At 53.5% G+C, this 24,673-nt stretch overlaps 10 protein-coding genes across 10 annotated transcripts; 4 read left to right on the top strand and 6 right to left on the bottom strand.

Moving 5' to 3' along the window:
- Window positions 1–98: 98 nt before the first annotated feature.
- On the top strand, window positions 99–1,701 carry AYO21_06239 (hypothetical protein; the record flags this gene model as incomplete). The annotated part of the gene is made up of 6 exons (XM_022656202.1): window positions 99–290; window positions 409–646; window positions 748–827; window positions 884–1,037; window positions 1,086–1,175; window positions 1,229–1,701. The coding sequence occupies 6 exons, from the start codon at window positions 99–101 to the stop codon at window positions 1,699–1,701; spliced, it is 1,227 nt and encodes a 408-aa protein (XP_022511547.1).
- Window positions 1,702–2,216: 515 nt separating this feature from the next.
- On the top strand, window positions 2,217–2,642 carry AYO21_06238 (hypothetical protein; the record flags this gene model as incomplete). Its single annotated transcript, XM_022656201.1, has 1 exon — window positions 2,217–2,642. The coding sequence occupies one exon, from the start codon at window positions 2,217–2,219 to the stop codon at window positions 2,640–2,642; it is 426 nt and encodes a 141-aa protein (XP_022511546.1).
- Window positions 2,643–3,361: 719 nt separating this feature from the next.
- AYO21_06237 (hypothetical protein) lies at window positions 3,362–5,262 on the bottom strand (the record flags this gene model as incomplete). Its single annotated transcript, XM_022656200.1, has 4 exons — window positions 3,362–3,664; window positions 3,798–4,259; window positions 4,311–4,768; window positions 4,830–5,262. 4 exons carry the CDS (start codon window positions 5,260–5,262, stop codon window positions 3,362–3,364), a joined length of 1,656 nt encoding a protein of 551 aa, XP_022511545.1.
- A 1,431-nt stretch (window positions 5,263–6,693) lies between these two features.
- AYO21_06236 (hypothetical protein) lies at window positions 6,694–7,545 on the top strand (the record flags this gene model as incomplete). The annotated part of the gene is made up of 1 exon (XM_022656199.1): window positions 6,694–7,545. The coding sequence occupies one exon, from the start codon at window positions 6,694–6,696 to the stop codon at window positions 7,543–7,545; it is 852 nt and encodes a 283-aa protein (XP_022511544.1).
- A 1,405-nt stretch (window positions 7,546–8,950) lies between these two features.
- Window positions 8,951–10,057, bottom strand: AYO21_06235 (hypothetical protein; the record flags this gene model as incomplete). The annotated part of the gene is made up of 1 exon (XM_022656198.1): window positions 8,951–10,057. The coding sequence occupies one exon, from the start codon at window positions 10,055–10,057 to the stop codon at window positions 8,951–8,953; it is 1,107 nt and encodes a 368-aa protein (XP_022511543.1).
- A 1,635-nt stretch (window positions 10,058–11,692) lies between these two features.
- AYO21_06234 (tryptophan synthase) lies at window positions 11,693–13,965 on the bottom strand (the record flags this gene model as incomplete). The annotated part of the gene is made up of 2 exons (XM_022656197.1): window positions 11,693–13,773; window positions 13,830–13,965. 2 exons carry the CDS (start codon window positions 13,963–13,965, stop codon window positions 11,693–11,695), a joined length of 2,217 nt encoding a protein of 738 aa, XP_022511542.1.
- Window positions 13,966–14,901: 936 nt separating this feature from the next.
- AYO21_06233 (hypothetical protein) lies at window positions 14,902–16,167 on the bottom strand (the record flags this gene model as incomplete). Its single annotated transcript, XM_022656196.1, has 1 exon — window positions 14,902–16,167. The coding sequence occupies one exon, from the start codon at window positions 16,165–16,167 to the stop codon at window positions 14,902–14,904; it is 1,266 nt and encodes a 421-aa protein (XP_022511541.1).
- A 532-nt stretch (window positions 16,168–16,699) lies between these two features.
- AYO21_06232 (hypothetical protein) lies at window positions 16,700–19,004 on the bottom strand (the record flags this gene model as incomplete). The annotated part of the gene is made up of 3 exons (XM_022656195.1): window positions 16,700–17,793; window positions 17,843–18,839; window positions 18,897–19,004. 3 exons carry the CDS (start codon window positions 19,002–19,004, stop codon window positions 16,700–16,702), a joined length of 2,199 nt encoding a protein of 732 aa, XP_022511540.1.
- A 1,244-nt stretch (window positions 19,005–20,248) lies between these two features.
- AYO21_06231 (hypothetical protein) lies at window positions 20,249–21,980 on the top strand (the record flags this gene model as incomplete). Its single annotated transcript, XM_022656194.1, has 3 exons — window positions 20,249–20,842; window positions 21,001–21,085; window positions 21,139–21,980. The coding sequence occupies 3 exons, from the start codon at window positions 20,249–20,251 to the stop codon at window positions 21,978–21,980; spliced, it is 1,521 nt and encodes a 506-aa protein (XP_022511539.1).
- A 389-nt stretch (window positions 21,981–22,369) lies between these two features.
- On the bottom strand, window positions 22,370–24,547 carry AYO21_06230 (hypothetical protein; the record flags this gene model as incomplete). Its single annotated transcript, XM_022656193.1, has 3 exons — window positions 22,370–23,234; window positions 23,343–23,601; window positions 24,016–24,547. 3 exons carry the CDS (start codon window positions 24,545–24,547, stop codon window positions 22,370–22,372), a joined length of 1,656 nt encoding a protein of 551 aa, XP_022511538.1.
- Window positions 24,548–24,673: the final 126 nt, after the last annotated feature.

Raw genomic sequence — 24,673 nt, 5'->3', positions numbered from 1 at the left:
GAGTAGGTCCTTTTTCGTATAATTACGGTCGCCCAGCAGAGTAAGAGCTCAGAAATCAGAGCTCAGGACAGCAACATCCACTGCATATCTTTGAAACCATGGCCCGTGAACACTTGAAGCCTTTTGGTTCACTTGACCCATTTGCGGAGCCTGCGTGGTACAACGCTCTCGACTCACCGTACTACAATGATAGCCACAGGACGTTCCGAAAGTTCGTCAGAGACTATCTCGAGACCAATGTTTTGCCCTATTCAGAGCAATGGGAGAAGGATGGCTTTGTTCCTCTCGAAGTGAGCATACCCACCAAAGGGTATCGCAGAGGAGTCCTCACTAACGGCCTCTTTTAAAGGAGAGAGTGAAGTATGCACGGTCAGGCCTTGCTTTTGCTGAGCTTCCGAAGGAATACAGACGAGGTATTCCGTTGCCGGGAGGGATTCCAGAGGAGCGTGGGTCGTTTCCGAGACTCCAGTTGTTCTAGAGGTTGATGTGGATGCAGAATGGGATATCTTCCACCAACTGATTCTGCACGACGAGACATCCCGAGTGCACGGCGGAGCCATGGGCGGACTCGCTGGCACATCTGTCATTGGCCTGCCACCCATCATAAAATATGGCACCCAAGAGCAAAAGGACAAGTACCTTCCGGGTATCTACACTGGAGAAACGAGATTTTGCCTTGGGGCCACGGAACCTACTGGCAAGGACCCCTTTGTCGGAAGGCTTGACATGGGCTCTAACATCCCACAGGTGGTTCCGACCTGGCCTCTTTGAGAACGACGGCCAAAAAGTCCCCAGATGGGAAATATTACGTTGTGAATGGGCACAAGGTGCGAAGAATCAACCCAGAAATGCAGCAGTCTCTGTCCCTAACGCTCGGCCACAGAAATGGATCTCCGGGGCTCTATCTGCCACGCATATGACCACTGCAGTGCGAACAGGTGGTCCTGGGAAGGGAGGGGTTTCTATTCTAGTTATTCCCACAAACTCGAAAGGATTTTCGGCCAGAAAGATCGAGAATAGCGGAGTCAATGCTGCGGGTAAGTTTGTAAAGTGATGCTGTCAGAGATACCTGTTAACGCCTCTAGAAACCGCTTGGGTCGATCTAGAGGATGTCCATGTGCCAGTCGAGAACCTCGTTGGTCCCGAAAACGAAGGCTTTCGGATTCTCATGCACAGTGCGTGACCCCTCAATGTTCTGCCACGGTCCTTGAACTGATTACCGGTGTAGATTTCAATTCGGAGCGGTTCATAATGGCCATCCACATGAATCGCAAGGCACGAGTGTGTCTGGAGGTTGCTCTAGACTATAGCCACAGCCGGATCACATTCGGCAAGCCGCTCATCTCGCACCAGATCATCCGCCACAAGTTTGTGACCATGGCGCGATACATCGAATCGCACTGGGCCTGGCTCGAGCAGATCGCATACCACATCAAGCTCAACGGGTGGGAAAGCGACATTGCGAGCAGGATTGCACTCGCAAAGATCCACGCTGGTCGGATCCTGGAACTGGCCAATCGAGAGGCACAGCAGGTTCTTGGGGGAGCGGGTTACCAGCGTGGCGGAGTGGGAGGCTTGGTCGAGCTGATCAGCCGAGATTTGCGGATGCAGGTTGTGGGAGGAGGGAGCGAGGAGATCTTGTCGGATTTGGCTCTGCGTCAGGAGCTGACTGCAGCGAGGAAGCGAGGGTCGATGTTGTGAGCAGCGGGGATGAGAGAATTGGAAAAGCTAGTGGGAGTTTCAGTATAGGACACATGAGGAACACTTTACTTAGTGGTGTTAATACTCGGACTCGTACAGTATGTTTGAGGTGTCTTGTTTGACCTCTGGACCTCTAGTACAATACCAAGCCGTGTCAATACGGGAGCCAGGTTAAAATATGGTAAGGGAGAAAGTTAGGTCTGCGGTAACTATATAAAACTAAAAATTAAAGCATATGCATCTACTGTGCATACCTCGTACTCGTACTCGTATCTATACTCTATTCAAACTACCCCTAACCACTGTTTAAAGGCAGTTGAGACAGTCTCGCACATACAAGTTTACACGATCTTCCAGAATCGCAAGACACCCCACGACCAAAGCGATCAAAGTCAGACGAACCGACTACCACCAGGTGCTCTCAGTTTACATCTTGCTACCTGTTCTCCTCCTAATTCTATCACTATTCTCCCCTCTCACCCACCCGTCCATTCAACCATTCAACCAACCATCCAATGTCTGCCCCTCCTCCCGCCTCTCTTACCTTGAGCCATTCGCACAACCTCGCCCGACTGATCGGCCCGACCCTCCTGACCATCTCCCTCGCCGAAACGCTAAACCCGCACATCTGGGCCACCAGCACCGCGTCGGCCGTCTTCCTCAACGGCGCCGTCGTCTTCACCGCGTCCCTCGCCACCGTGCAGGCGCATAGCCTCTGGAGATGGACTGCCCGGACGCAGACGCAGACGCAGACGCCGCGGTGGGCGATTCTGGTCACTCTGGCGGGCTGGGCGGGCGTGGTCGTCGGGTTGACGCGCATGCTCGCGCCGGAGAGGGTGCTGGAGGGCGTGAGACGCGCGGGCGCCGGGCAGGTCAAGGTCGCGGCGGGGGTGGTTGCGGCGTTTGGTGCCATTCTTACGGTTTGTGGGTATTGCTTCTGATATTCCTTTCTTGGCGAGGACAGCCTGTGGATGGATGGATGGATGCGTGGATGGACATGATGGGATGTGTGTCTAGACGCATGAATGTATGCAAGGTCCTTTCCATGGCATGTTACCTTACGTTTTACATTACGTTACATTACGTGATATCACGGTATATTGTATTATATCATATATCCTGACTGACTGCCTGACTGACTGACTGCCTGACTGAATAGGGAGACAGACAAGGCTACAGGTGACAGACTAGGAAAACCGGACAGAAGCCCAGATATTGGACATTCGATTGAATCAAGCAAGCAAACAAACAAGAAAGTACTGAATTGTCTTAATTATCCTTTTCAAGCAAGGCATCTGAGAAAGACAGCCAGACAGACGGAGTTTTGAAAGAGTGTGAGAGTGTGTGAGACTGAGAGAATACTTAATATTAATCTTGACCCATCGTCGAATGGAATCTAACTACTACCACCACGACCTCCTATATATGTACATACATCTCCTGTCCTTTCCATCTCCCCCTCCCCCTCCAGACAAGTGAATCTGAACATGGTATTATACTTCTATTCTGAATAGTGGATACATGTACTCGGTACGGATATCCTGAATGGCTGACTCTATCTCTATTCTATATCTCAATCTCGACCTCAACCTCAATCAACGCGGGAGGAGAGGTTCCTCCGCCCGCCTTCCATCTACGCCATACTATCTTACAAGACAGATCAAGCCTTGACAATCTCCTCGCTACGCACCTCGTTGCCCTTCTCGGCGTAGATCTCCTCGGCATCGTCGCGGCTAGTGCTTTCGCCCGAGGCGATGACATTGGCAGCGCCCTGGTAGCCCTTCTCGTGCACGATGCCGCCCTCGGTCTCCCGGAGAGCCTGTTCCTCGATCTTGCGCTTCTCCTCATCCGAGGCGTCGTACCATTGCGTGGCCACGTGCATGTCGTCGCCAAAGACGTGGCCAATCTCCTCGAGCGTGCGGCCCTTGGTCTCGGGGAAGAAGAGGTAGATGATCACAATGTACTGGAAAGGGTGAGAGCGTCAGTATGAATTTCAGGGCTCAAAAAATTGTGGGGGAGGCGTCAAAAAAAGAGAGAGGGGGGGGGGGGGGGGGTCGTGAAAGTGAGGGTAAGAGTCAGGGTTATGGCGAACTTACCACTGAGGATGGAATAATCAAGACTAGATAGAACTTCCAGCCAATCTTGTTCAGCGCAACCGGAGCAGCCACAAGGGTGACTTCGCTGGCAAGGTAAAAGGCCGACAACCCCAGCGCGACACCGGCAGGACGCAGATGGTTGGGGAAGATCTCGGCCACGTAGACGTACTGGGTGGCATCGATGAAGAAGCACCACCAGATGATGTAGAACCAGATGAAGAAGACGCCGGCACGCAGGCCAGCCTCGTTGGTGGTGTTAAGGAACGAGGCTGTCAAGGCGGCGAGGAAAATGACCGAGACGACACAGCCAACGGAGCCGATGAGCATGAAGTTACGCCGGCCGAAGCGGTCAATGTACAGTGCAGTCCATGTGTTGCCGATCAGAGTGAAGGTCGTCCAGCATGCGTTGAGCAGCAGCGGAATTGACCCGCTCAACCCGAGACTTGCATAGATCAACACGCCCTATATCAACCGTCAGCGACCAAATGTTTTACAGAAGAGACAACGACTGACATAGTTGGTCATCACAAAGATACCCAAAAATTGATTGCCCCACATGAGAACAGCGGCCATCAGGGCGCGTTTCCTGTTCGACGGGGTGCTGAAGAGCTCGAACCGGCCACGGGCCATGGTGGCGTCCATGTCGTACTGTTGCTCCATGAGCCAGAATTCACGCCGAGCCTTGATATCTTCAGGGTCGTTGGGGGTCCTGTGAAGTCGCTTGACCACGTCCAGGGCTTCTTGGCGACGGTTTTGCGAGAGGAGCCAACGGGGGCTGTAGGGGACAAGATTGCTGCCGGCCAGCAAGATCAAGGGGAAGACGACTTGGAAAGCGAGCGGGAATCGCCAGGCGAATTGGGCAGCAGGATCCGTGGCCGACATGTGGAAACAGGCGTAGCCGAGCCACCCTGCCAGAGCATAGCCGACTGCGTACATGATACCAGTGACGCAGACCATAGCGCCTCGAGTCTCTGTGGGTTGCATCGTCAGAGACAGCAGGGAAGATGGGGGCAGGAAGAACAGGTTACATACCTGGCGTGGATACCTCTGCCTGGTAGATGGGGACAACGCAGGCTAGAATCCCTGAACCCATACCAGCAACAAAACGCCCGACAAGAAACATTGCCATGTCGACCGCGCCAGCACACAGGGCGCCACCGACGATGAGAATGACGGAACCGAACTGCATCGTGCGCTTCCTGCCGTATTTGTCCGAAGTCCAAGCTTGTGAGATACATCCAGCGATTGCGCCGGCCGAGTTGACGCCGTTCAAGGCACCGATCATGTTGGTTGTGTGGTCATAGCCAGGCTCGCCCGCCGTGGCCAGATTGAAGTAGGAATAGAAGTTGGGCTGGCCGACGGTCGAGCCAATGATGGCGAGACCATAGGCTGTGGAAATGGTGCCCAGGGCCACAAACACCACGACCCAAAGGTTGTAATTGTTGACGATGATTTTGTTCAACATCTTGAGGAGTGACCAAAGCAAGAGGCTTGATTGGGAGAGGGGGGAAAAAAGAGGAAAAGCGAGACAAGCAACAAGCGAAGCATTAGGAGATAAGTACCCTGCCTTTGTATGTGTGTTATTATTCGGTTTCTCACCGGATCCGAAAGTGTTGATCCATCCAGGAAAGGGCTGACACGATCAACACGATCTCCAACTGTAGACCGAGGATAAGAGGGAAATGACCGCACGAATAGGCGCCGGTGGCGCCAATCACCTCGTCGTCCTCTGTGTCCCTGACTCAGATAAAAGGGAATCATAATCCGGAGGTGAAGTGCGTGGGTACCCAGGCTCCAGAGCAGAAGCCCCATGGAGAAGAGAAGTGGATAACAAAATCCACGCTATGCGGGGAACGCTGTGAGACTATGGGTCTAGGGCGAGGTGCAGTTGCGTGAGGTCGTACATGCAAAGGTATTGGGCCCAACCTTTGAAGAGCGCATGGTAAGGAACCACGGATCGGCGGTGATAACAACAATCCTTTGCCGCAGCCTTCTCAGAGATATACCGGAGAGAACCACAGCCGCATCCGAGATATAACCAAGATTTACGCACGGCGTCCTTGGCCAAAAAGGTTCGCCAGGATGCGGCCTTAGCAGCCACGCTGCTAAGCTCGGTATTGGCAAACTCTTGTTCGGAAACCAAGCCCCGTCTGACGGTTGGTAATGTGTAATCATGTGGCCAGCAGAAAAAAACCTTAGAGGATGAGGACCGAGGTTGAGCCTTTCATGACGAGTTAGGGGAAGTTGTTGGTGAGAGAACAGCAGTCGAGATACCAGGGATGAGGAGCAGCCGAGCAAGACCCCAATTGTGGGCACCGTGACACGTTTCTCTCGATTTTTCTTCTCAACTGGGATCTTTGCCGTACTCGAGCAGACGGTAGACACGGGAAATCTGGGAGAGGGAGCATAAAAGAGGGCGAGTTCCGGATGAAGTGAGCGATGGGATGAGGATGAAACAAGTTGAGGTTGAATAATTTTCCAACCCCAAATCTGCTTCTCCACAAAGAACAACGAGCCTCGCCTCGTCTGCACCTGCACCTGCACCTGCGTCTGTGTCTCCATCTCCATCTCCACCACCCCGGCCAAAATTTCCCCCAATGCCCCGACTTAACCAGGGCCTCCCCACAGGGCGTCCCATGCTCCTGGACACCTCCAACAAACCGCTTCCGCACCGCTTCGGCTTACCGAGTAGAACGTCCTGCCGCGAATCGCCGTTCTTGCCGACGGACTTTGCGGGGCCGGATATTGCAAAAGTCGCATGGCGATGGATGTTAATGAGTTGAGGTGTATGTATGTTCAGAAATTATGAACGAAACCCCCCCTTCTATCATATGATGTGTGATAGAGCATACTGAGAGCCATTGCAGAAAGTGATCCCCACCCATCCCGGCCTGCCATGTCTGCCGACCAGGATCCGCCCAGATACCCCGACTTGACCGGTCAGGTCGCTCTAGTCACAGGTATCGGGCAAGATGGCCCGCCCGAGGAGACGACGAACTGGGGCAACGGTGCGGCGACGGCGCTGGCTCTGGCGCGCAACGGCGTCAAGGTCTTTGGGTGCGACATCAACCTCGACGCCGCCAACCTCACCAAGTCGCGCATAGAGAAAATCGTCCCCGGTGCCGTCGTGGACGTGGTCGTCGCCGACGTCACCAAGGCCACGGACGTGGAACAGCTCGTCCAACAATGCATCTCGAGGTACTCGCGCATCGACATCCTCGTGAACAACGTCGGGCGCAGCGAAAAGGGCGGCCCCGCCGACATGAGCGAGCAGGTCTGGGACGCGCAGACGGCCATCAACCTGAAATCCGTCTACCTGACCTGCCACGCCGTGCTACCGTACATGGAAGCCCAGGGTCGGGGAGCCGTGGTCAACATCAGCAGCATCGCCAGCATCCGGTACGTGGGGAAGCCGCAAGTGGCGTATGCCGCGACCAAGGCGGCCGTCACGCAGTTCACGAAACACACGGCCGTCCTCTATGCCGACAAGGGCGTCCGTCTCAACACGGTCCTGCCGGGGCTCATGTTCACGCCTCTTGTGCAGACACTGGCCAACAAGTACGCCAGCGGCGACTACGAAGGATTCGTGCAGACGAGACACAACCAGGTGCCGACGGGAAAGATGGGGTCTTCGCGCGACGTCGCCAATGCCGTGGTGTTTCTGTCGAGTAACGCCGCGGCGGGCTACATTACGGGCCAGAAGCTGGTGGTTGACGGTGGGATTGTCTCGAGTACCGGGCGGTTATAGAGAGAGACAGAGAGAGCGGAAGAGCACTTTCTATCTTACATATCCGTGTTACCGCTGCTACCTGGAGGACCTAGTCTCCGAGGTCTATCACTGTAGGAGCTCAGAAGCAAAAGGTCACCACAGAAGCGCTGTACGTCAAGGTGACGGTCAACATCCTGATGAATTGATCACCCTGTCCCTGACCCTGACCCTGACCCCGAGAGATTCGTCAGCCCGCACGGTTATTAACCCTATCCTGTCTTTGCCTGTGTACGAGGTCCTTCTTTCTTGCTTTTCTTTACCTCCCGACAACCCCGAACAACAAACAACACCGTACATGTCTATATATATAGAGTACCACCACCTCATCCTCATCCTCATCCCCATCGCCACTATGTGTCTACATGTACATGTCCACGTACACGCACGCGTACGCAGAAGATCCATGGGCCTTTTCCCCCTCCGCGGCACTGACACCGGCACAAGCGAAGCGTTTCCCCTTTTCCGCATGGTACATGGTACGAGGTACGATGCACAGAGTCGCCACCTTGATCAATGATATATCGAGTACTCTGTACCTCGTACCTATGTCAGCACCAACCCCGAGCACCGAGCATCAAGCAACTCTTGTAATCAGAATCTAACCACTACCACTACCAACAAACAAACCTACCTACCTAGACTGACTGACTGGCTGGCTGGCGTGACTGACACTCACTGGCTCGTGCTCAGTCAGGTAATCAAGTGCCACGTGCCGAGGTCAATATGTAATAATGCAAAGTAAGTGCTTAGGTGCTTGGGTTCTTTACGTACAAGCTGACCTGAATTGAGTTGGTACGGTTGCCCATGTAGGTAGGTGAGGAGGTAGGCGAATAGGTAGGCGAGTATGTCAGCCTGCCTGGTGCCACAAGGCTGCAAGGAAATGGGGGTCTCCCAGACAATCCACCCCTAGTACTCGGTACGTTACCCCCCAGGACTCCGCTCTCGCTTCGTTGTGAATATTACATCGCATTTACATCGCATTCGTTGCATCATATCAAATTCATTGTATCGTGTGACGTTGCGCTACCAACCTACCTATCCATCCGTCCAGCTAGCCAGCTACTCAAACACCTGGCGAGACTCCTGTAGGTCGGGGAGTCATGTACATGTCCCAAGTACGACGACGTCCCTCGTATATGATGTATACAATGTATGGTCTGGATAGGACGGACAACGTATCTAACTATTTATTAGGTCAATTATTCGATTGAGAAGGTGAGTATGGACATGAAACAAAGTCAAGTCTATAATTCTTATTCCTTCTCCTGGATGTAGATATCTCTGACGTGAGTACTGTATTTATCCAATGTAAAGCAGATCGACTAGTTGGGCTGGGACAACTTGACCAACTTGACCAACATTTGTCACAAAGAATTATTCACTGTCACAACGTGCCCTTCTTAGTCTCACCCTCACCCTCCCGCTCAAACACAATCCCCAACTCCTTGAGCCGGTAGCGCCGATCACACGCGTGGAACAGGATATACCCGTTGACATAGTTCTCCCAGATTTCCTCGAGAACGGGCTCGCCCTTCAGCCCGCGGCGGATACTCTCTGTCAGTGTCACAATCTCGTCGCACAGGTCTCTCAGCACTTGCAGGGTCGTTTTGCCCTCGCAGCGCGCGCGGTTCTGGATGTAGGTGTTCTCCTCGACGACGCCGTCGTGGGGGTTGTTCTCTTTGTAGAATGACATGATGTCGTTGGTGAAGTTGATCCAGTCGGTCATGTCGCGGATGCAGACAAAGTATCTACCCAGGTACCTGTCCTCTGGTGCCAAGTGCGTGGGGAACATGAAGTGCGCGTAGACCTCGCCGGACCCGGCCTTGTCGCGCAACAGATGCGCCGCTGTCGCTGGAACGTGCGTCGTGAGGAGGGCGTCTTGTCCGAGACCTCGGGGGAACCGTGCCTCGATGATGCTCCCCATGAGGAACTCGACCAGTCCCTTCTGGATGGCGCCGGTCGAATATGGCCCATAGTACAAATGGGCTTCGGAGGTGACGAGACCCGACCACAACGAGAGGCACGGGTCTGAATAGATACTGCTTGTCTCTCGTGGGGTATTCGGGGACGACAGTTTCTGCAACTCCGGCAGGATGTTCCCAGGCTCCCTGACGACAAGATCGTCGACGTAGAACAATAACATGGAATACAGGGTGATGAATGTCTTGACCTCAGCCGAGGCTTGTTTGTATTGTTTCTGAGCCCCGCTGGCACAGGTGGGAAGGAGCTTGAGGAGATGGGCGGTGCGCTTGTCGTCAAGGTTCCACGATCGAACTCGCCCTCGGACAATGTCGTCCAACTCTTGCGGATACGGATCCTCGTATTGTTGCGTGTTGAAACCGATCTTGTGGAAGAATTCTCGTAGAACCTTTGCAGTCTCTGCCTTCTCGTCTGCTGGGCTTGCAATACGGACACGCTTAGAGGGCTCGGGAGGACTTTTCGAGAAGGGCGGTCCCTGCGGCATCAACACCTCTCTATTCTTTCTGGCCATCCTGTGGTACAAAACGGGTGCAAGGACAAAGAATAAGCCACAGTAGAAGCTGAGCATGTTCGTCGATGTCTCGAGGTTGATGTTTCGGGCATGAAAATTGCCATTTTGGGATGCGCAGCTGGTCGACCCAGCTCTTATATGCTCTTGTTGAAGCCTTGCCCGCCCCTCCTAACACTGTCCCGGCGTCTACTATGAAGGCGAGCATGCCGCGAGAGCCACGGGCACTTGCCGTACTTGTCACAATTCGCTCGAGTCAAATCGTCCACTAAATCACCGTTGAGGCATCCACAGAGACATCGCCCATCAATCTCCTCTTTGGACGTATCGAGAGCAGCAGTCAGTACTCCTGTAAGGGCTGGTGAAGTGGTTAGCTCTGACGTGAGCTCAACGTGCAGCATATTTGTGAAAGTACGTTTGTAGAGGGACCAGGACTTCAAGGCCTAGAATACTTAGGGCTTTCCTCGCCACCTCAGGTAGGCGTAGGAGACGCCAATGATCGAGGGCCTTTTCCTAGCTTCTTCCCTGAATACGCCCAATGACTTGGTAGAGGACGTAACTGAATGGCCTCTGGACGTAGAAAAAGCAGAATAGGACATTGTGTTCAAGGGCCGAGCATCGCCGATCTCTCTCCTTTGTTGTACAGCTCGACGGATAGGATATGGCAAGGGACGAACCGCGTCTGTTCCCCGAGGGCCGTATACTGTTTCCCCAAAACGTCGCCGAAGGATCGATCAGGCCAGGTATGTGACGGAGTGGCCCAGAATAAGTTTTGTAATGTTGGATAGGTCCTTTTGTCCAGCCACAGTCACGCCAGGCACAACACCCGCTGATTTGGACGTCTCGGGGAGATGAGCCATGATAGTCGAATTTTGTCCGACGGCTTGAATATTGAGAATCAAGTGGGCACGGGAATTGCGAGAGACTTGTCACCGCTGGCCGTTTGGTCCGCGGACGGATGTACGGTAGAGAGGTCGCAGTTGAGTTCGGGGATTGGGGCCTGAGCTTGAGCAGAGGCCAATAACATCATGTCCAATAGATGGTAGATTGCTCTGTCCAGCTGGATTGGCATTCTATTTCAGCCCAGATATGTGATTAGAAAAGGTAGTGTCGCTGTGCATGGACGCATGGTACAAACTCAGCTTTGAAGCGGCACTTTCAGAGGAGGCCCCCAAGCTTACGCATGCATGGCAGCTACAGATGGCCCAAGCACTTACTGAATCGAGAAAGCATCATTTGACATGGACGGGATGCCCGACTGACCGCCCCAGCTGATAGTAGGGGTGACAGTCCAATAGTAGTGATATGGATGTTGGGTGGTGAGTTGGTCCCCGGAGTCAATCCGGTTGGTGAAATCGTGGTGTAGAAAGAGACACCAAGCAAATACACAAAGGTAGGGAATATCCTACAAAACTCCTCGTCGCTGATCTCATACTGTGCTAGAAATTCTAGGACTAGCGAGGATCAGGGCGATTAGTTCATAACATCGGCACTGGAAACCCACCGATACGCGAAATCTGGTTCATTCTCATTCGTAAACCATGCCTAGACAAACATCGACTTCATCCATATCTTGAGGTTGACGCCGTGGATCCATTTCCTTTCCAACCAAATCTTCATGTCTACATCTCTCTCGGTCTAGAACCTCAGATCCCACCCAATTCCCGGTCCTAGTCTAGGTAGTTCGTCCGCCACACTCTGAACATCCTTGTCACCACGTCCGCTCAGGCAAATCACTAGTGTCTGATCCTTGTTCATCTGCTTAGCAACCTGCATGGCCCCAAAGATGGCATGGCTCGATTCCAGCGCAGGAATGATTCCTTCCGTCTCGCTGAGCGTGCGAAACCCTATCAATGCCTCTGAGTCGGTCGCACTGATGAAGCGGGCTCGAGAGATGTCTTTCCAATTTGACAACTCTGGTCCCACGCCGGGGTAATCGAGGCCCGCCGAAATGGAGTGCGTGTCACTGATCTGTCCATGCTCGTTCTGCAACACGTACGTCCTCACACCGTGGAGAACGCCTATCGACCCACCTGAGAGTGTGGCAGAGTGTCTGCCTGTGTCAACACCCTCACCAGCTGCCTCAACACCAATCAACTTCACCGAAGGATCGGAGCTGAAGGGGAAGAACATGCCAACAGCATTACTTCCTCCACCGACACAGGCAATCACGGCGTCCGGAAGTTTCCCAGTGAGTTCCTTCATTTGTTCCTTGGTCTCCTGACCGATCACACTCTGGAAAGTGCGAACGATTGTCGGGAAGGGATGAGGGCCGATAGCTGAGCCGATGATGTAGTGGGTGGTGTCGAGATCGACGACCCAAGCACGCAATGCCTCGTTGACTGCGTCTCGAAGAGTACGAGATCCTGCCTCCACCGCCACAACTTTGGCACCAAGAAGTTTCATGCGGAAGACATTGAGAGCTTGACGCCGCACGTCCTCCGCGCCCATGTACACAACACAGGCCATGCCAAATTTGGCGCAGACGGTTGCCGTTGCTACACCGTGCTGGCCTGCACCGGTCTCGGCGATGATGCGTGTCTTGCCCAATCGTCTTGCGAGAAGAATCTGCCCCAAGGCGTTGTTGATCTTGTGACTTCCAGTGTGATTCAGGTCCTCTCGTTTCAGGTATATCTGTGCACCGCCGACTCGTTCAGTCAGCCGATCGGCCAGATGCAGCGATGAAGGCCGACCCATGTAAGGGTAATATGATTTGTACTCCTTCCAGAATTCGGGGTCGTTTTTGGCTTTTTGGAAGCCCTCTTCGAGTTCCGCCAAGCAGTCCATTAATGATTCGGGAACATATTGTCCACCGAACTGGCCGAACCGGGCAGGAATGGCGTCAGGGTTCGGGGCTGTACCATTTGTGGCCGAGTTGAGGGCATCGAGCTGGTCAGCAAGACCTGGTTCCGAAGGGACATCAGCGTCGGTGATAACCTTGTCGACTTGCACTTGATGGCCGTTGAGACCATTCGCCGCGGCATTGGGTTCCTTTGCAGACTTCATTGTCTCGACAATACCCACTTCCCTCGTTAGACCATCCGTCGTGTTGAAATCGCCGAGCTTCCTCCCAGTGATTTGGGAGCAATATTCTTGTACGGCTTTTGCCCGTTCACCTTGCTTCGCGTTGCCCAAAACTGTCACGATTTGACTACCAATCACCACTCCCTCAGCAATTTGCGAAACGCTCAGGAAGTGCTCCCTGGTGCTCACACCAAATCCGACCGCCGCAGGTATACCGCCAGAATACTGATGTACCCTCTCCAGCAGCTCAGGAAGTTTGGTGTTCAACGTGCCGGTTGCGCCCGTGACCCCCATTCTAGAAACGACGTAGATGAAGGAGTCGGCAATCTGACATAGCAGCTTCATTCTCTTCTCTGACGTCGCGGGGGCAATCAGCGGCACATAACTCAGCCCGGCCTTGGTGCAATTGTTGCGAAATCTTACTGCCTCCTCCGGGGGCAAATCGACCATGATAAATCCATTGACACCGGCCTCCTTGCAGTCTTTCAACATGCGATCTTCTCCGTAGCGCAACAGTGGATTGTAGTAGCCCATGAAGAGAACAGGGACTTTCAGGCCCTTTTTCCTGGCGTCGCGGACGAATTGGAGGGTTGAGGTGACGGTAATGCCGTTTTTGAGGGCGACAGTGTTTGATTTTTGGATCGTGGGCCCGTCGGCAATGGGGTCTGTGAAGGGAAGGCCGAGTTCGATGATATCTAGAGGGAGATGTCAATACAGCACTCTGACCGATTGAGGGGTGGTTATTCCTCACCAACGCCACCGGCTTGTAGCCCGAGCATGATATCTGGGGTCTCTTCGGCGGTGGGATAACCCGCGGTGAAGTAGCCCACGAGGGCTGTTCTGCCCTCCTCCTTGCATCGGGCGAATGTCTCTTTAATGGCCTGCATGATGGATGTGACGAGATGTCAAGGTTGAAAGGGAGTGGCTCTCAGGAAGAGAGAAAGGAAGAGGAGTGAGGAGAATTTATAGACTTCAACGCACGGGTCTATCGTTGACTCACTCGGACGATTTGTGTTTTGGAGTGATAGTTGACCAGGCCCAATATGACAGTGGGTATCTTTTATCTCAAGCGCGAGTCAAGATTGCAGCGATGTGTAGGAGGTTCGGCAATATCAAGAAATCAGCCTCTCTCTCTTCTCAAATTGAGGTGGTGCAGACAAGTCCTCAATTGCAATGGGCGGCCGCAACCCCGGTTGCGGGCCAAAGAAATTTTGCCGCAGTCGACAAAGTCAAAGCGGAAGCTTTGGTGCTGGGTTGGTGGGTGGTTGGCGTCCCTGCATAAGCTTGACGAGTCTAGAAATGACTCCAGCCCCGCCGAGGTCGGCCCGCGCTCCCCTCGTCAGCCTCGTTTGGAAAACATCGCGTGCCTCGTCACGAAATGGATTTGTATTGGTCAATAGGACGCTGTCATTGTCTATCTGATGAGGAGAAACACAACTTGAGAGACACTCGCAGGAAAGTTAGCTGGATGGACCGCGTGTGAGGCAACTCTTGTTGTACTATATGCGTATGTAACGACAGAGAACAAGGCTGATGGCGGCTAATGCACTCGACCATCATCCGCTTCATCTCCACTAGCATCTCTGTCCCTTGCAGACCGACACTATGGCCACTAATGTATAGATTGCACCTCCCTATCATTCAATTCCCTTTGTGACTCATAAAGTCTGGCTTCGTGGCCCTTGGTTCCTCGTGCGCCCACCGCTTCGAGATGGTCGAGACATCCTCAACTCATCTAGGTCCAACGTCGCAGTCTTCCAACCCATCTTCTCAGACTGCGGACGGGAAGTCTGTACTCTGTCCTGGAAGAACATATGCACCTATCACTTTGGCCGCTTCATCAAGTCCTCCATATCTTCCAGAGTCTGAATGTGGGCAAGCTTGGGCTTGACCACTCCAACCTCTTGTACGCTCTCCGCCATACCGCTCTCAAGATCTTCTGGAACCACATTCACCACGCTCTCGACGACGCTGTCCAGCTCCTTCGTCTTTTTCCTTCTCTCCCATATTTCCAGTCCCTTGTTGATACAGGCCGCTATCAACACGAGCACCGAATTCACAATGGCCCCCCACTGCCCGATGGCCATGTTCGCCTCATTCGCCGGCAGTCCTCCGCGCAGCAATGTGATTTCATTCAACACAATGTTACACACCATGAGAGGCAGACACAAGATATCGATGGCCAACCCCAACATCAACCACGGAATGACGAATGACGACAAGCCAAGCTTCCTCCAGGACCACCGTGACCGACGCACGTAGCCGAACAGTGCGAAGTAGCCACCATACCACTTCTCCATGCTTGCCTTGTACACCGATTTGCTAAACTGCTCTCGCTGGCCGGGTTGAATAAGATAGCTCATGACCAATTTCGTGCACATCATCGATGGGGTATGTTCCGCCACGTCCATACTCAGCGCCGCGTAGGCTGCAAACTGGATCGGCCCGACCAACACATATGTGAGTGTTCTGTACTGTGAATTATCCAGAACTCCATGGGGGATGGCCATGATCTCGGACGTCTGTCTCATGGGCTTCGTGACGTTGAAACACTTGTAGGTGCAATTTCCAAATGCCGGATTCATCGCCTTTTGTATGGGATACTCCAACAGCGTCCCCTGTGGAGTGTAACAGGCCGGCTCGGGCGGACTGATCGGCGTGTCAAAGAGTTCCGCTCTCCCAAAGATCAGACTGACGCCGACTAAGCAGCCCCAGCAGATCATGACGATGCGCGCGCGTGTCGCTCTCAGCGACGAACTCCAGTGGATTATCCCAATATAGGCGAGGGCTCCTGTGGATAAAACTGCCCACGCGGCCATGATGTCCAGGTCGTACACTCCGGTTTTACTCGTCACGAGGGTCATGAGATGGACCGCCGAGGTGCCCGCATATGTGAGCGCGCTGACGAGGGCGCCGACGATGAGCCATTCGGTCCTTCGCCCGAAAATGGCGAAAACCAAGGTTACATAGTAGAGGAGGCGAGGGAGGAGACCATAAGTGCCAGAGATGGGATAGACGCAGTCGATTTCGGTGATTCGGCCTCCATAGCTGTTGTTGTTGTTGTATGTTGTCTCGGGGACACCTGACATGATCTCCGGAGATGCGATCAAGAGAGGTTGCGGAGGTGGTTGAATGGGAGTTGATCCAAGAGTTTGCTATTCGATGGCTCGCCAGAGCTGGTCGGACGCGGTCACATTGTCGTCCCAGTATTTGGCATATTTCGCATCTGCGGTACTGCTCATGAGCTGGTCGTGGCGGTAGACTGAGGGCGTAAACTTTGGTCCACAGGACAATGATGAGGACGACGTCGTTGGAAGAGCAGATGGAGAAGTTTTTGACATTGAATCAATCGTGAAAGCTTGACAAGGCGCAGCATCTTGTCCTCATACCAGGAAACCTGGTGAAGGGTTGCAATTACTACATAGGTACGTCCCGAGGAACGTCATGGTTGGAGGCGGAATACGAGTACGAGCAACCCTGTGAGCCTCGACAATTCCCATTGGTTGCTTCTCACGTGCTGTCCGTGGCTATATCAAAGCCTCGGATTGGATTAAAAAGTGCCTGCCAATAACTCCAGGACCACGTCTAAAGGTGTAAGACGTGTCCCTCATGCTGCATGTCTCAACCAAGTACTATATCCTGCCATTTTGGCCCCGGTTCGAGAGCCCTGTCCAAGGCCTCTGTCAATATCCGTCCCAGCCCTTCACGGTAATATATGCCGTCTTTCCGGGAAACCAGCATAACCACATAAACGCCATAGTTCCGTCGTGCCAACAGGTCCTCCACATCATCCGGTAATGTGCCTTCCCAGATAGCTAATTCATCGTCGGTGAAATGACTTACCCTAGACATAACCAAGAAATCTAGGGGTGTTCCAACACGTGGCATCCAGGCCACATCAAGGTCAATAGTGCCACACCATAATCCGTTCCGATCCGCAATCCCTGCCCTGATCAATCCAGGGTCTGCAGGAGCAGGTCGCACGGTCGACAAGGCGCTGGGCCCCGTAAGCCTCTTTCGCAAGGGTGAAATTACTGATTTGTGAATAAGTGCCGGCGAGGTAAGTTTGAACTGCACTGTGACAGTTCGAAAGTGTAATAGAGGAAGCATGGTGCTCAGGTTGTGGTGTGACATCGGACCAAGGTATTGGGGACGGGGTATAGGGGGCTGTATCCGTTCGTAGGCTTGTTTGGGGAATGTATGGATGCCGATTGCCTGATCCGCATGCCATTCAATCCACGAGCGGGCCACTTCGGTGTATTTCCATTGTATTTCTCCCACCCAACCTGACCACGACCAACTTGGGAAGCCCGGCCGTCGAAACAGCCTTTTCGTCGACTCCCACAGCAATGACGGGTCCAACATTGTCTCCAATGCGCCATAGAATATTCTATCACCTATTCGTTTTTCCAACACCAGCTGCACCCCTTCGAAGGCATTCAGGATGTCGTTGGGATTCGTCAACTCTCGCCGGGTATATAGCTCCACCGCCGATGTGAACTGAACAAAGGGTTTCTCCCGGAATATTCTGGTTGGCATGTCGATCGAGTCCAAGGACCAGCCGTTGGACCGTGGCATCTCCATATCTTCGCAGAAAGTGGTCCGCCGACATTGGTAGTATATCCGCCCATTGACGAACAACAGACACCGCCTCGAAAGCATTCTCTCCTGGAAAGTCCAAGCACGAGAATCCCATTGGGAGGTCGAAATATAATCTGCGAGAAGATGAGTATTCGATACCAGGGTCGCTGAATTCAGACTTACCTTCAGCAAGATGACACACCATTAGCCGCATGCCAGGTTTGACCTCTTCTATCTCCTGATGGAATGTTCGAGATTCTTTCCTCACTCCTGGGAGACCAGCATTCGCATCTTTACCCGAACCCGCAACCACGGTCAGAGCGGCCCTGGCATACACCCAGTCGTCGTGATATTGAAATCCGTCATCGTGCAGCAGTGCCAGACTATCCGTCCACAGATACTTCTCTTGTAGCATTTTGGTGAGCTTAATGGCGTCTTTGATCGTCCGAGGAAGCTTTTCCTTCTCGAGTGCACCCGGTTGTGACAATTTAGGGAGGTTCTTAGAGGTTGTAAACAGCTGGGCGAAGTTCTTACCCCAGAGATAACTCAGTGCGACATAGCGGGATGACTGGGGAGCCTCAACAATGCACATCTTGTCCACATCAATCGCACGAAAGACATCTTTCGGCTGGCCCAAGAGATCGGGATGTACCAGTGACTCTTCACATTCCAGGCCATGGTGGGTTTCGCAGTCGTGCAGCCACTGACGAAGTTGTTGAGGATCGAGCAGATCAGGCGAGATGATTCTGCGCCCAAAGAATTCTCGGCTGGGGGCGTCGTCCGCAAGGAGGACTATGTATCCATCTTTAAACGCTTGAGGGTCACTATATATCAGTAACCGTCGTGTCTTAGGCCTGAATATATGTTCCCCCGGGCGATGAGGGTCAGGCCCTAAATCTTCCTGTCCATCTACCACCCATCGTGCGTAGCACAGCGGATCATCGTCGGCGTGTAAACTCGGATTGCGTTGATCGGAAGGACGATCGGCTATCTCAAGCACTAGGCGACAATGAGGGCAATGAGTTTTATGGCGGATCTGGGACAGTCTGCCCAAATATCGAGGCTTATGAGTTCTTTCAAATTCGCGGTTATCGTCTTGGACGTAGAACGACTCGATGTTCAAATCTAGGCGGAGGCAGGTGTCGCACAGGTAGGATTGTTCTGGGGGTGTTCGATCATCCTGCGGACGATGTCAGTGAGGCGCAATTTTGGAGGGATTGCAGGGAGGGGAGCGCACTGTTGCTTTGATCCAGCTGGAGGGAAGACGTCCAAGATGTCTGAACTTTTTGGTCAAATTCAATATCGAGGTATTCTGAGAACCCTCTGCGGGCTCAGGTGTCGACATCTGGGTGCATTTGTTTCCAGGTTGCAGTAGTGGGGACCTAGAAGGTGATTGAGATGGGGAAATCGATAGGGAGAGCGTTGGGCACCGCGGGCTGTCGCTTGCAGCCGACGCCGGGTCCTTCGCTGATGCAGAGCGGGAGGGGTACAAGGACGAACTGGACAAAGCCATTTGTAAGAGCCGCAAGCTTTGACTGAGAAATGAGGGGAGGGGGGAAAAGAATTTCGATGGACAGGGTACGTCGAATCCCACAACACGAGCAAGTCTAACGGCTGTACGTGGTTCTGAAGATCGATGCCGGTCTCGAGGATTACATATATCCTCATCAACAACCCTTCAATCCAACTGCGATCCCATATTTCCCTCACAACCAAGCAATCCTCCCAGCAGTCCTGATGACGGGGATAAAATCCCCCACGTCCCTCTCCTGAAAAACTACCTTGCACGAGTCCCAAATCCACAGGGGTGGCGGCGCCGTTGATGGGCTAGATGAGGCTATTGTGAAACAAAATCGACCGGTTAAAGCATCTGCTTGCCTTTCTCAGCTGCCCGCCATCATTGGCCTGAATTCCCAGGCGGAGTCGAATGTCTGTCACAGCCTACGATCCCTAACAAACTTCCCTTGTTGGCACACAAGGCCACCCACCCGCCTCAAACAAGGCGAAACCTACAATGGCCCCCAACGGCCCACGCAAAACGGGAACTACGCTTCGGCCCTTCGTCCGCGGAAGCTGCCCGTTCGATGGAACTGATTACCTTACCCAAGCGCCGAGTAACGATGTAGTCACCAGCTCACGATAAAAGAGTAGAGAACCTTATATGGGCCTCAAGATCGCAATTTCATGAATATGGAGATACTCAGGAGCAAGGTAATAATATAAGAGCTCAGCTGGGCCTTTGCAGCCCTTGAGCCGAGTCGACAATCGCATCAATAAAGTCATGTCCTGATTGGGGGTTCAATGGTGGCATTGGGCGCATGCGGTCGAGGTTCTCGACCTAAGACACCAATACGAAGTCATATCTCCCGGGGGTGCTTCGTTCTCAGCCTGCCTACAGGTATGGGTATATATCGCTTGCTCTATCCCCCCAACCATCAGGGCCATGACAACCCAGCGCTCGATTCTTTCCGACACTGTTTTTCAGCCGCACGAAGGGAACCCGTGAAGTTGCGAGATACACGTTTCAGCACCCCTATCTAGGCGTGTGACTGCCTCCCTCTAAACCTGACCCAATATCAGCCATAAAAGATGCGCTGGATTGCCAGTTTCAAGGATTTGCAGCTTGACATTGTCGGTATCATTGCTGTGCTTGGAGAAGGCTCGATAACTCGAAATGCTCAGGCGACAAGTCTTTCTTGGTGGTCTACGCTACCTAGGCTTATGCCAGCTCCCCACGCCCTGCTTGAACACGAACGAAAATACCGACTACCTACAGCGCCGGGTATCGTCACTGGAGCATACAGTGGCATGATGAAAAGGGAGCTTAATTTCTTCGCGCAATTACTTCATCCAGAGCCGCTGGAAGATTACCAGGTTGAGCTTGTCCAGGTGACTGAGAAAGAAAGGCCTGCAGGAACATCAACCCATAGTCCATTCGGTCCCAAGAAGTATGGAGCCTTGTTCTGGATTTCAGTCGCCGGAAGTGCCATGACTCTGGCTTTAATCGGGCTCTCTGTCTACTACCACGATGGTTTCTCCTTGCTGGCGACCATCATGCTGTCGATGGTGAGCTCGTTCGTGGGATTTGGCACTCACTGGAATCTGGTATTCCAACAACCAAGAGTGGAAGTTGGGCGGGAAGGGGTTATACCTCGCTCAGATGTCGTTATCTACTATCCTAATGTGAGTTTGGTCCTCTTTTATGTCACCTTTAATGCAGAAGATGCGCTATGATTCTATGATTCCGACAAGCTTGACGATGTCTGTTGCCTCTAGCTCTTCTCATCAGAGAGTAATGCGGGTTACAAAGGATTGTCGTCGAAAATACTGACTGGTATCAGGGCTCAATCCGAGTGATTCGTCCAACGTCCGAACAAATTGCGCTCTTGTATTTCCAGCTCGAGTACGCACAATATGCAATCAGCGGTAAGCTGCTGTCGCTATTGAAGCTGGCAAACGAATGACCCGCCTCAAAACAGATACTCTATATCGTACCCTCGCCCTATTGTCGACAGTCATGCTCATGACAGGAGTCGTGTGTCTGGCAAATGCATCCAATATTCTCCAGGTGACCTTTGCTGCTTCATATATCTTGCTGAATGTCCTCTACTGGGCCGTGTCTGCCCTGAACCCTTTCAGATATCACTGGCAACATGCATACGATGTCGAAATCATGCCGGTACAATATCCCCAGAATCAGGGATTCGACGCCCCAATTGCAATCTCAAGGGTGGAAGAATTGGAAGGGAGAGTCAGAAAGGAGTGGCGCCGATTCCAAAAGGGCTGGGCCATGGAGAGAGGGCAAGGTGGGCAAGGTAGAGCGCATGGAGGAGCCAAGGCCGGTTTCAAGGACAATGAGGAAGCGCGAGACCTCATCAGCGCGCTGTGGACCGCCATTGTTTTGACCGGTACGTCTCAATGGTTGAATGAAGCAACCTCGATAGCACCAATGAACGCCGCGTGGAGAGAGTGGCTGCGCGAAGCCGACACCGCAGTCCAACCCCGACTCGAGGATGGTGTTGATCCTGGGAGACCCAACGATGAATGGGACGACCGATTCCGACTCCATTGCCGGCCGCGGATCCAGACTGGCTTAGATTGGACTTTCACTCCGGCCACGCGACACCACGTGCGACTTTCTTCTCGCCGACGCCGCTTCAAGTTAAAGTCCTGGGATTATCAGGGACAACTTACTGGGATATTTGGTAAGCACGCACCTCGAACGAGGATGCCGCTTGAGGACGAGATCGTGTCGGGAGACGCCGAATACACCGGTGGGCCTGCGGGTTGGGAGCAACATGGTGTAACTGACGAGGTGTAAAGTACGTCTGCACCTTGAAGTTTTACACTCTGATTGCTTTGCCGTAGAGGAATCCCTAAAGATACTCGGAGTACGTGGTAAGATGAGGCAAAAATATGTGAGATGGGCACTCTCCAAGAATGGGATTGAATTACTTCCCATCTAGAGGCGGACGAGGCGCGTCCCGTTTCTTCGAATGGCAATCCTACTTCTCTTATCGAGGGTCGGTGTACAAGAAATGTAAGTAATCTGATTAACCAGTCAACTCCAGCGTGGTGCCCTTTTGTTCCCATGTCTTTATATGACGAACAGCCAAACCTTCCACGAGTCCAACGCAATGCTATCCAACACAGTAAGATTCAAGTGTCAATTCCGACAACAGTTCCCCCTTCTACGAAAACCTCAGCATATCATCGTCCCGACGTGGCCGTCCTATCCATCACGAGCCGCCACGCCCTGGGCTCCACGCGAACAACCACGCCGTCCGAGTCGGCCGTCAGGACGAAGTAATCGAGCGCCTCGAACCCGTAGGTCTGCAAATCGACGGCTGTCCACGATTGGCAGCTACCGCCGGGGAAAAAGAGCTCAGCGTCAAACGCCGCCAGCTCTGCCGCGCTGCTGGTCTGGTACACGGCGCGCCAGGCCGTTTGGTTCCCCGCCGCGAGGTTTGTCGGGTATAGTCGGATCGTCGTGGTGGTGTTATCAGATGAGCCGGCGAGGGCGGCGTAGCCGGTATCGGGGCTGCGGACGTCGATGCCGCGCGCAACAAAGTCTGAGACGACGAGACCGTAGTCGTCGACGGAGAGGGTGATGGTGCTCGTGGCGTTGGCGTTGGAACCGGCAGAAGACGAGGATGACGACGTGTATGTCCCTGCGTATTTGAGCTCGGCGTCGCTGCGCCCGACCTCAGCCACGCCTGGCACCAGCGCCTGCACCAGCATCGAGAAAATCACCTGGATCGCCGCGATCGAGCTCTCCGGACCTGCGAGATTGATGGCCACGACGAGGTCGTAGTCTGGCACCAGCGCCAGTATGGCCGTGTAGTCGCCCAGATTGCCGGTCTTGGTGTACAGGTCGATCAGGCGGCCGTCAGCCGTGAGGTTCTCGCCGCGCGCAATCTCCCACGGTGCCCCCACCGACACGCCTGGCGACGAGGTGAAGGTCTTGGGTTTCAGCCACGCGCGCGTCTTGGCTGGTGAGGCGAGGAGCTTTGAGGAGAGGATCGCCGCGCCAAAGGACAGGAGGTCGTTGTTGGTCGAGTATATCCCGCCAGAGCTGTACAGATCCAATCGTTACCATGTGATCACCATATTTTTGTTTTGGCCACCCAACCGGGGAAGATTCAGGGGCCTGTGTCTTGTGAAAGAGGACGACTGTACTCACCTATTCTCATACCCCAGCGGTGTCCCCCACCAATTCGTCTCGGCGGGGATGAATCCCAGGGACGTGTTGGCGGGAGCCCCCAGGGACGTACGACGCAGGTTCGCAGGCCCAAAGACCGCGTCTTCCAGGTACGCGGCGTACGTCTTTCCGGTGACGTTCTCGATGACGCGCCCGAGCAGCGCGTACCCGATGTTCGAGTACACGGGGGTGGTCGAGGGGGCGTACACGGGCGGCCGGCGAGCGAAGTTGTTGAAGAAATCTGAGTTGTTCGACAGAGATGGGTCAGTTCAGTTCAGTTCAGTTCAGTGTAGTCAAACCAAGTAAGTCGACGTCAACAATCACCCCCCTTTAGGCTATGCAAACACAATGGAAGAAGAAAAGCATACCGTTCCAGCTACACCCCGAAGTGCCGGGCGCGCCGCTGCATGAAAGCGAGTTTTGGGAGGGAGTCAGTGGAGGGAGGCCAGTCTCATCCGTGATGCCGGGCCTGTATGGGATAACGCTGTTTGTGACTGCGATTGAAATCCACGGGTCAGTCCATAACAGATCAATCTAGTTCTTCCCCCTCACAGCTTTTTTTTCTCTCTCGGCCCCAAATCGAACAAGACCAAAGTCTTCTTGGGTGCTGAGTCTTCGGAAATGCGAATATGTGACAATATGACGGAACACGTACGGTCTGCACCAATACCACCCAAATGGCTCGCGAGAGCATCCACCGTGACACTGTCCCAATCAACCCTCGTCAACGGGTCATCGTGGCTCCCATCCATCTGCGCGAGCCGGGGCACATATTTCGTGATCGGGTCCGCGAGGTTGATTTTCCCCTGGAGCTGGAGGATCGACAGCGCGGTGAAGAGCTTGGTCGCGCTGCCAATTGCGTACACGGTGTCGCCGTTGACCTTGTGCGTGCCGCTCGTGTTGAACGTCGTGGGCGTGTGGTGGAAGCTCAACACTGGGGCAGGTTCGTGGATTGACCGTACGCCCACGGACAGCGCTGTGGCGTTGAGTTGCGAGCTGTAAGCTTGGAGTTGCGTGGTGATGGCCGCGAGGACTTGGGAGAGTGTAGAGTTGTTATTGTTGTTGTGCGTCAGGTTCGTCGGCGCGGGTAGGATGGGGCCCAAGGGTGGGCATTGGAGTTGGGCGAGAAGGAGGGTGGTGTGGAGGGAAATGATGAGAGCGAGCTTATGATGCCATAGGATGGCCATCACCAAGAAAAGTAAATAAAAGCGAGATAGGGAGAGTGGAATCTGGTGCTGGAATTGTTCGTTAATAAAAGTTAAAAGATTGGTGTCAAGAAGAGAATGCTCTATGTAGTGAAGACCGTCTCATCA

This window comes from Fonsecaea monophora (genome assembly GCF_001642475.1).
Source record: "Fonsecaea monophora strain CBS 269.37 chromosome Unknown Scaff42, whole genome shotgun sequence".
NCBI lineage: Eukaryota > Fungi > Ascomycota > Eurotiomycetes > Chaetothyriales > Herpotrichiellaceae > Fonsecaea > Fonsecaea monophora.
This window is presented reverse-complemented; position numbering and strand designations above follow the sequence as displayed.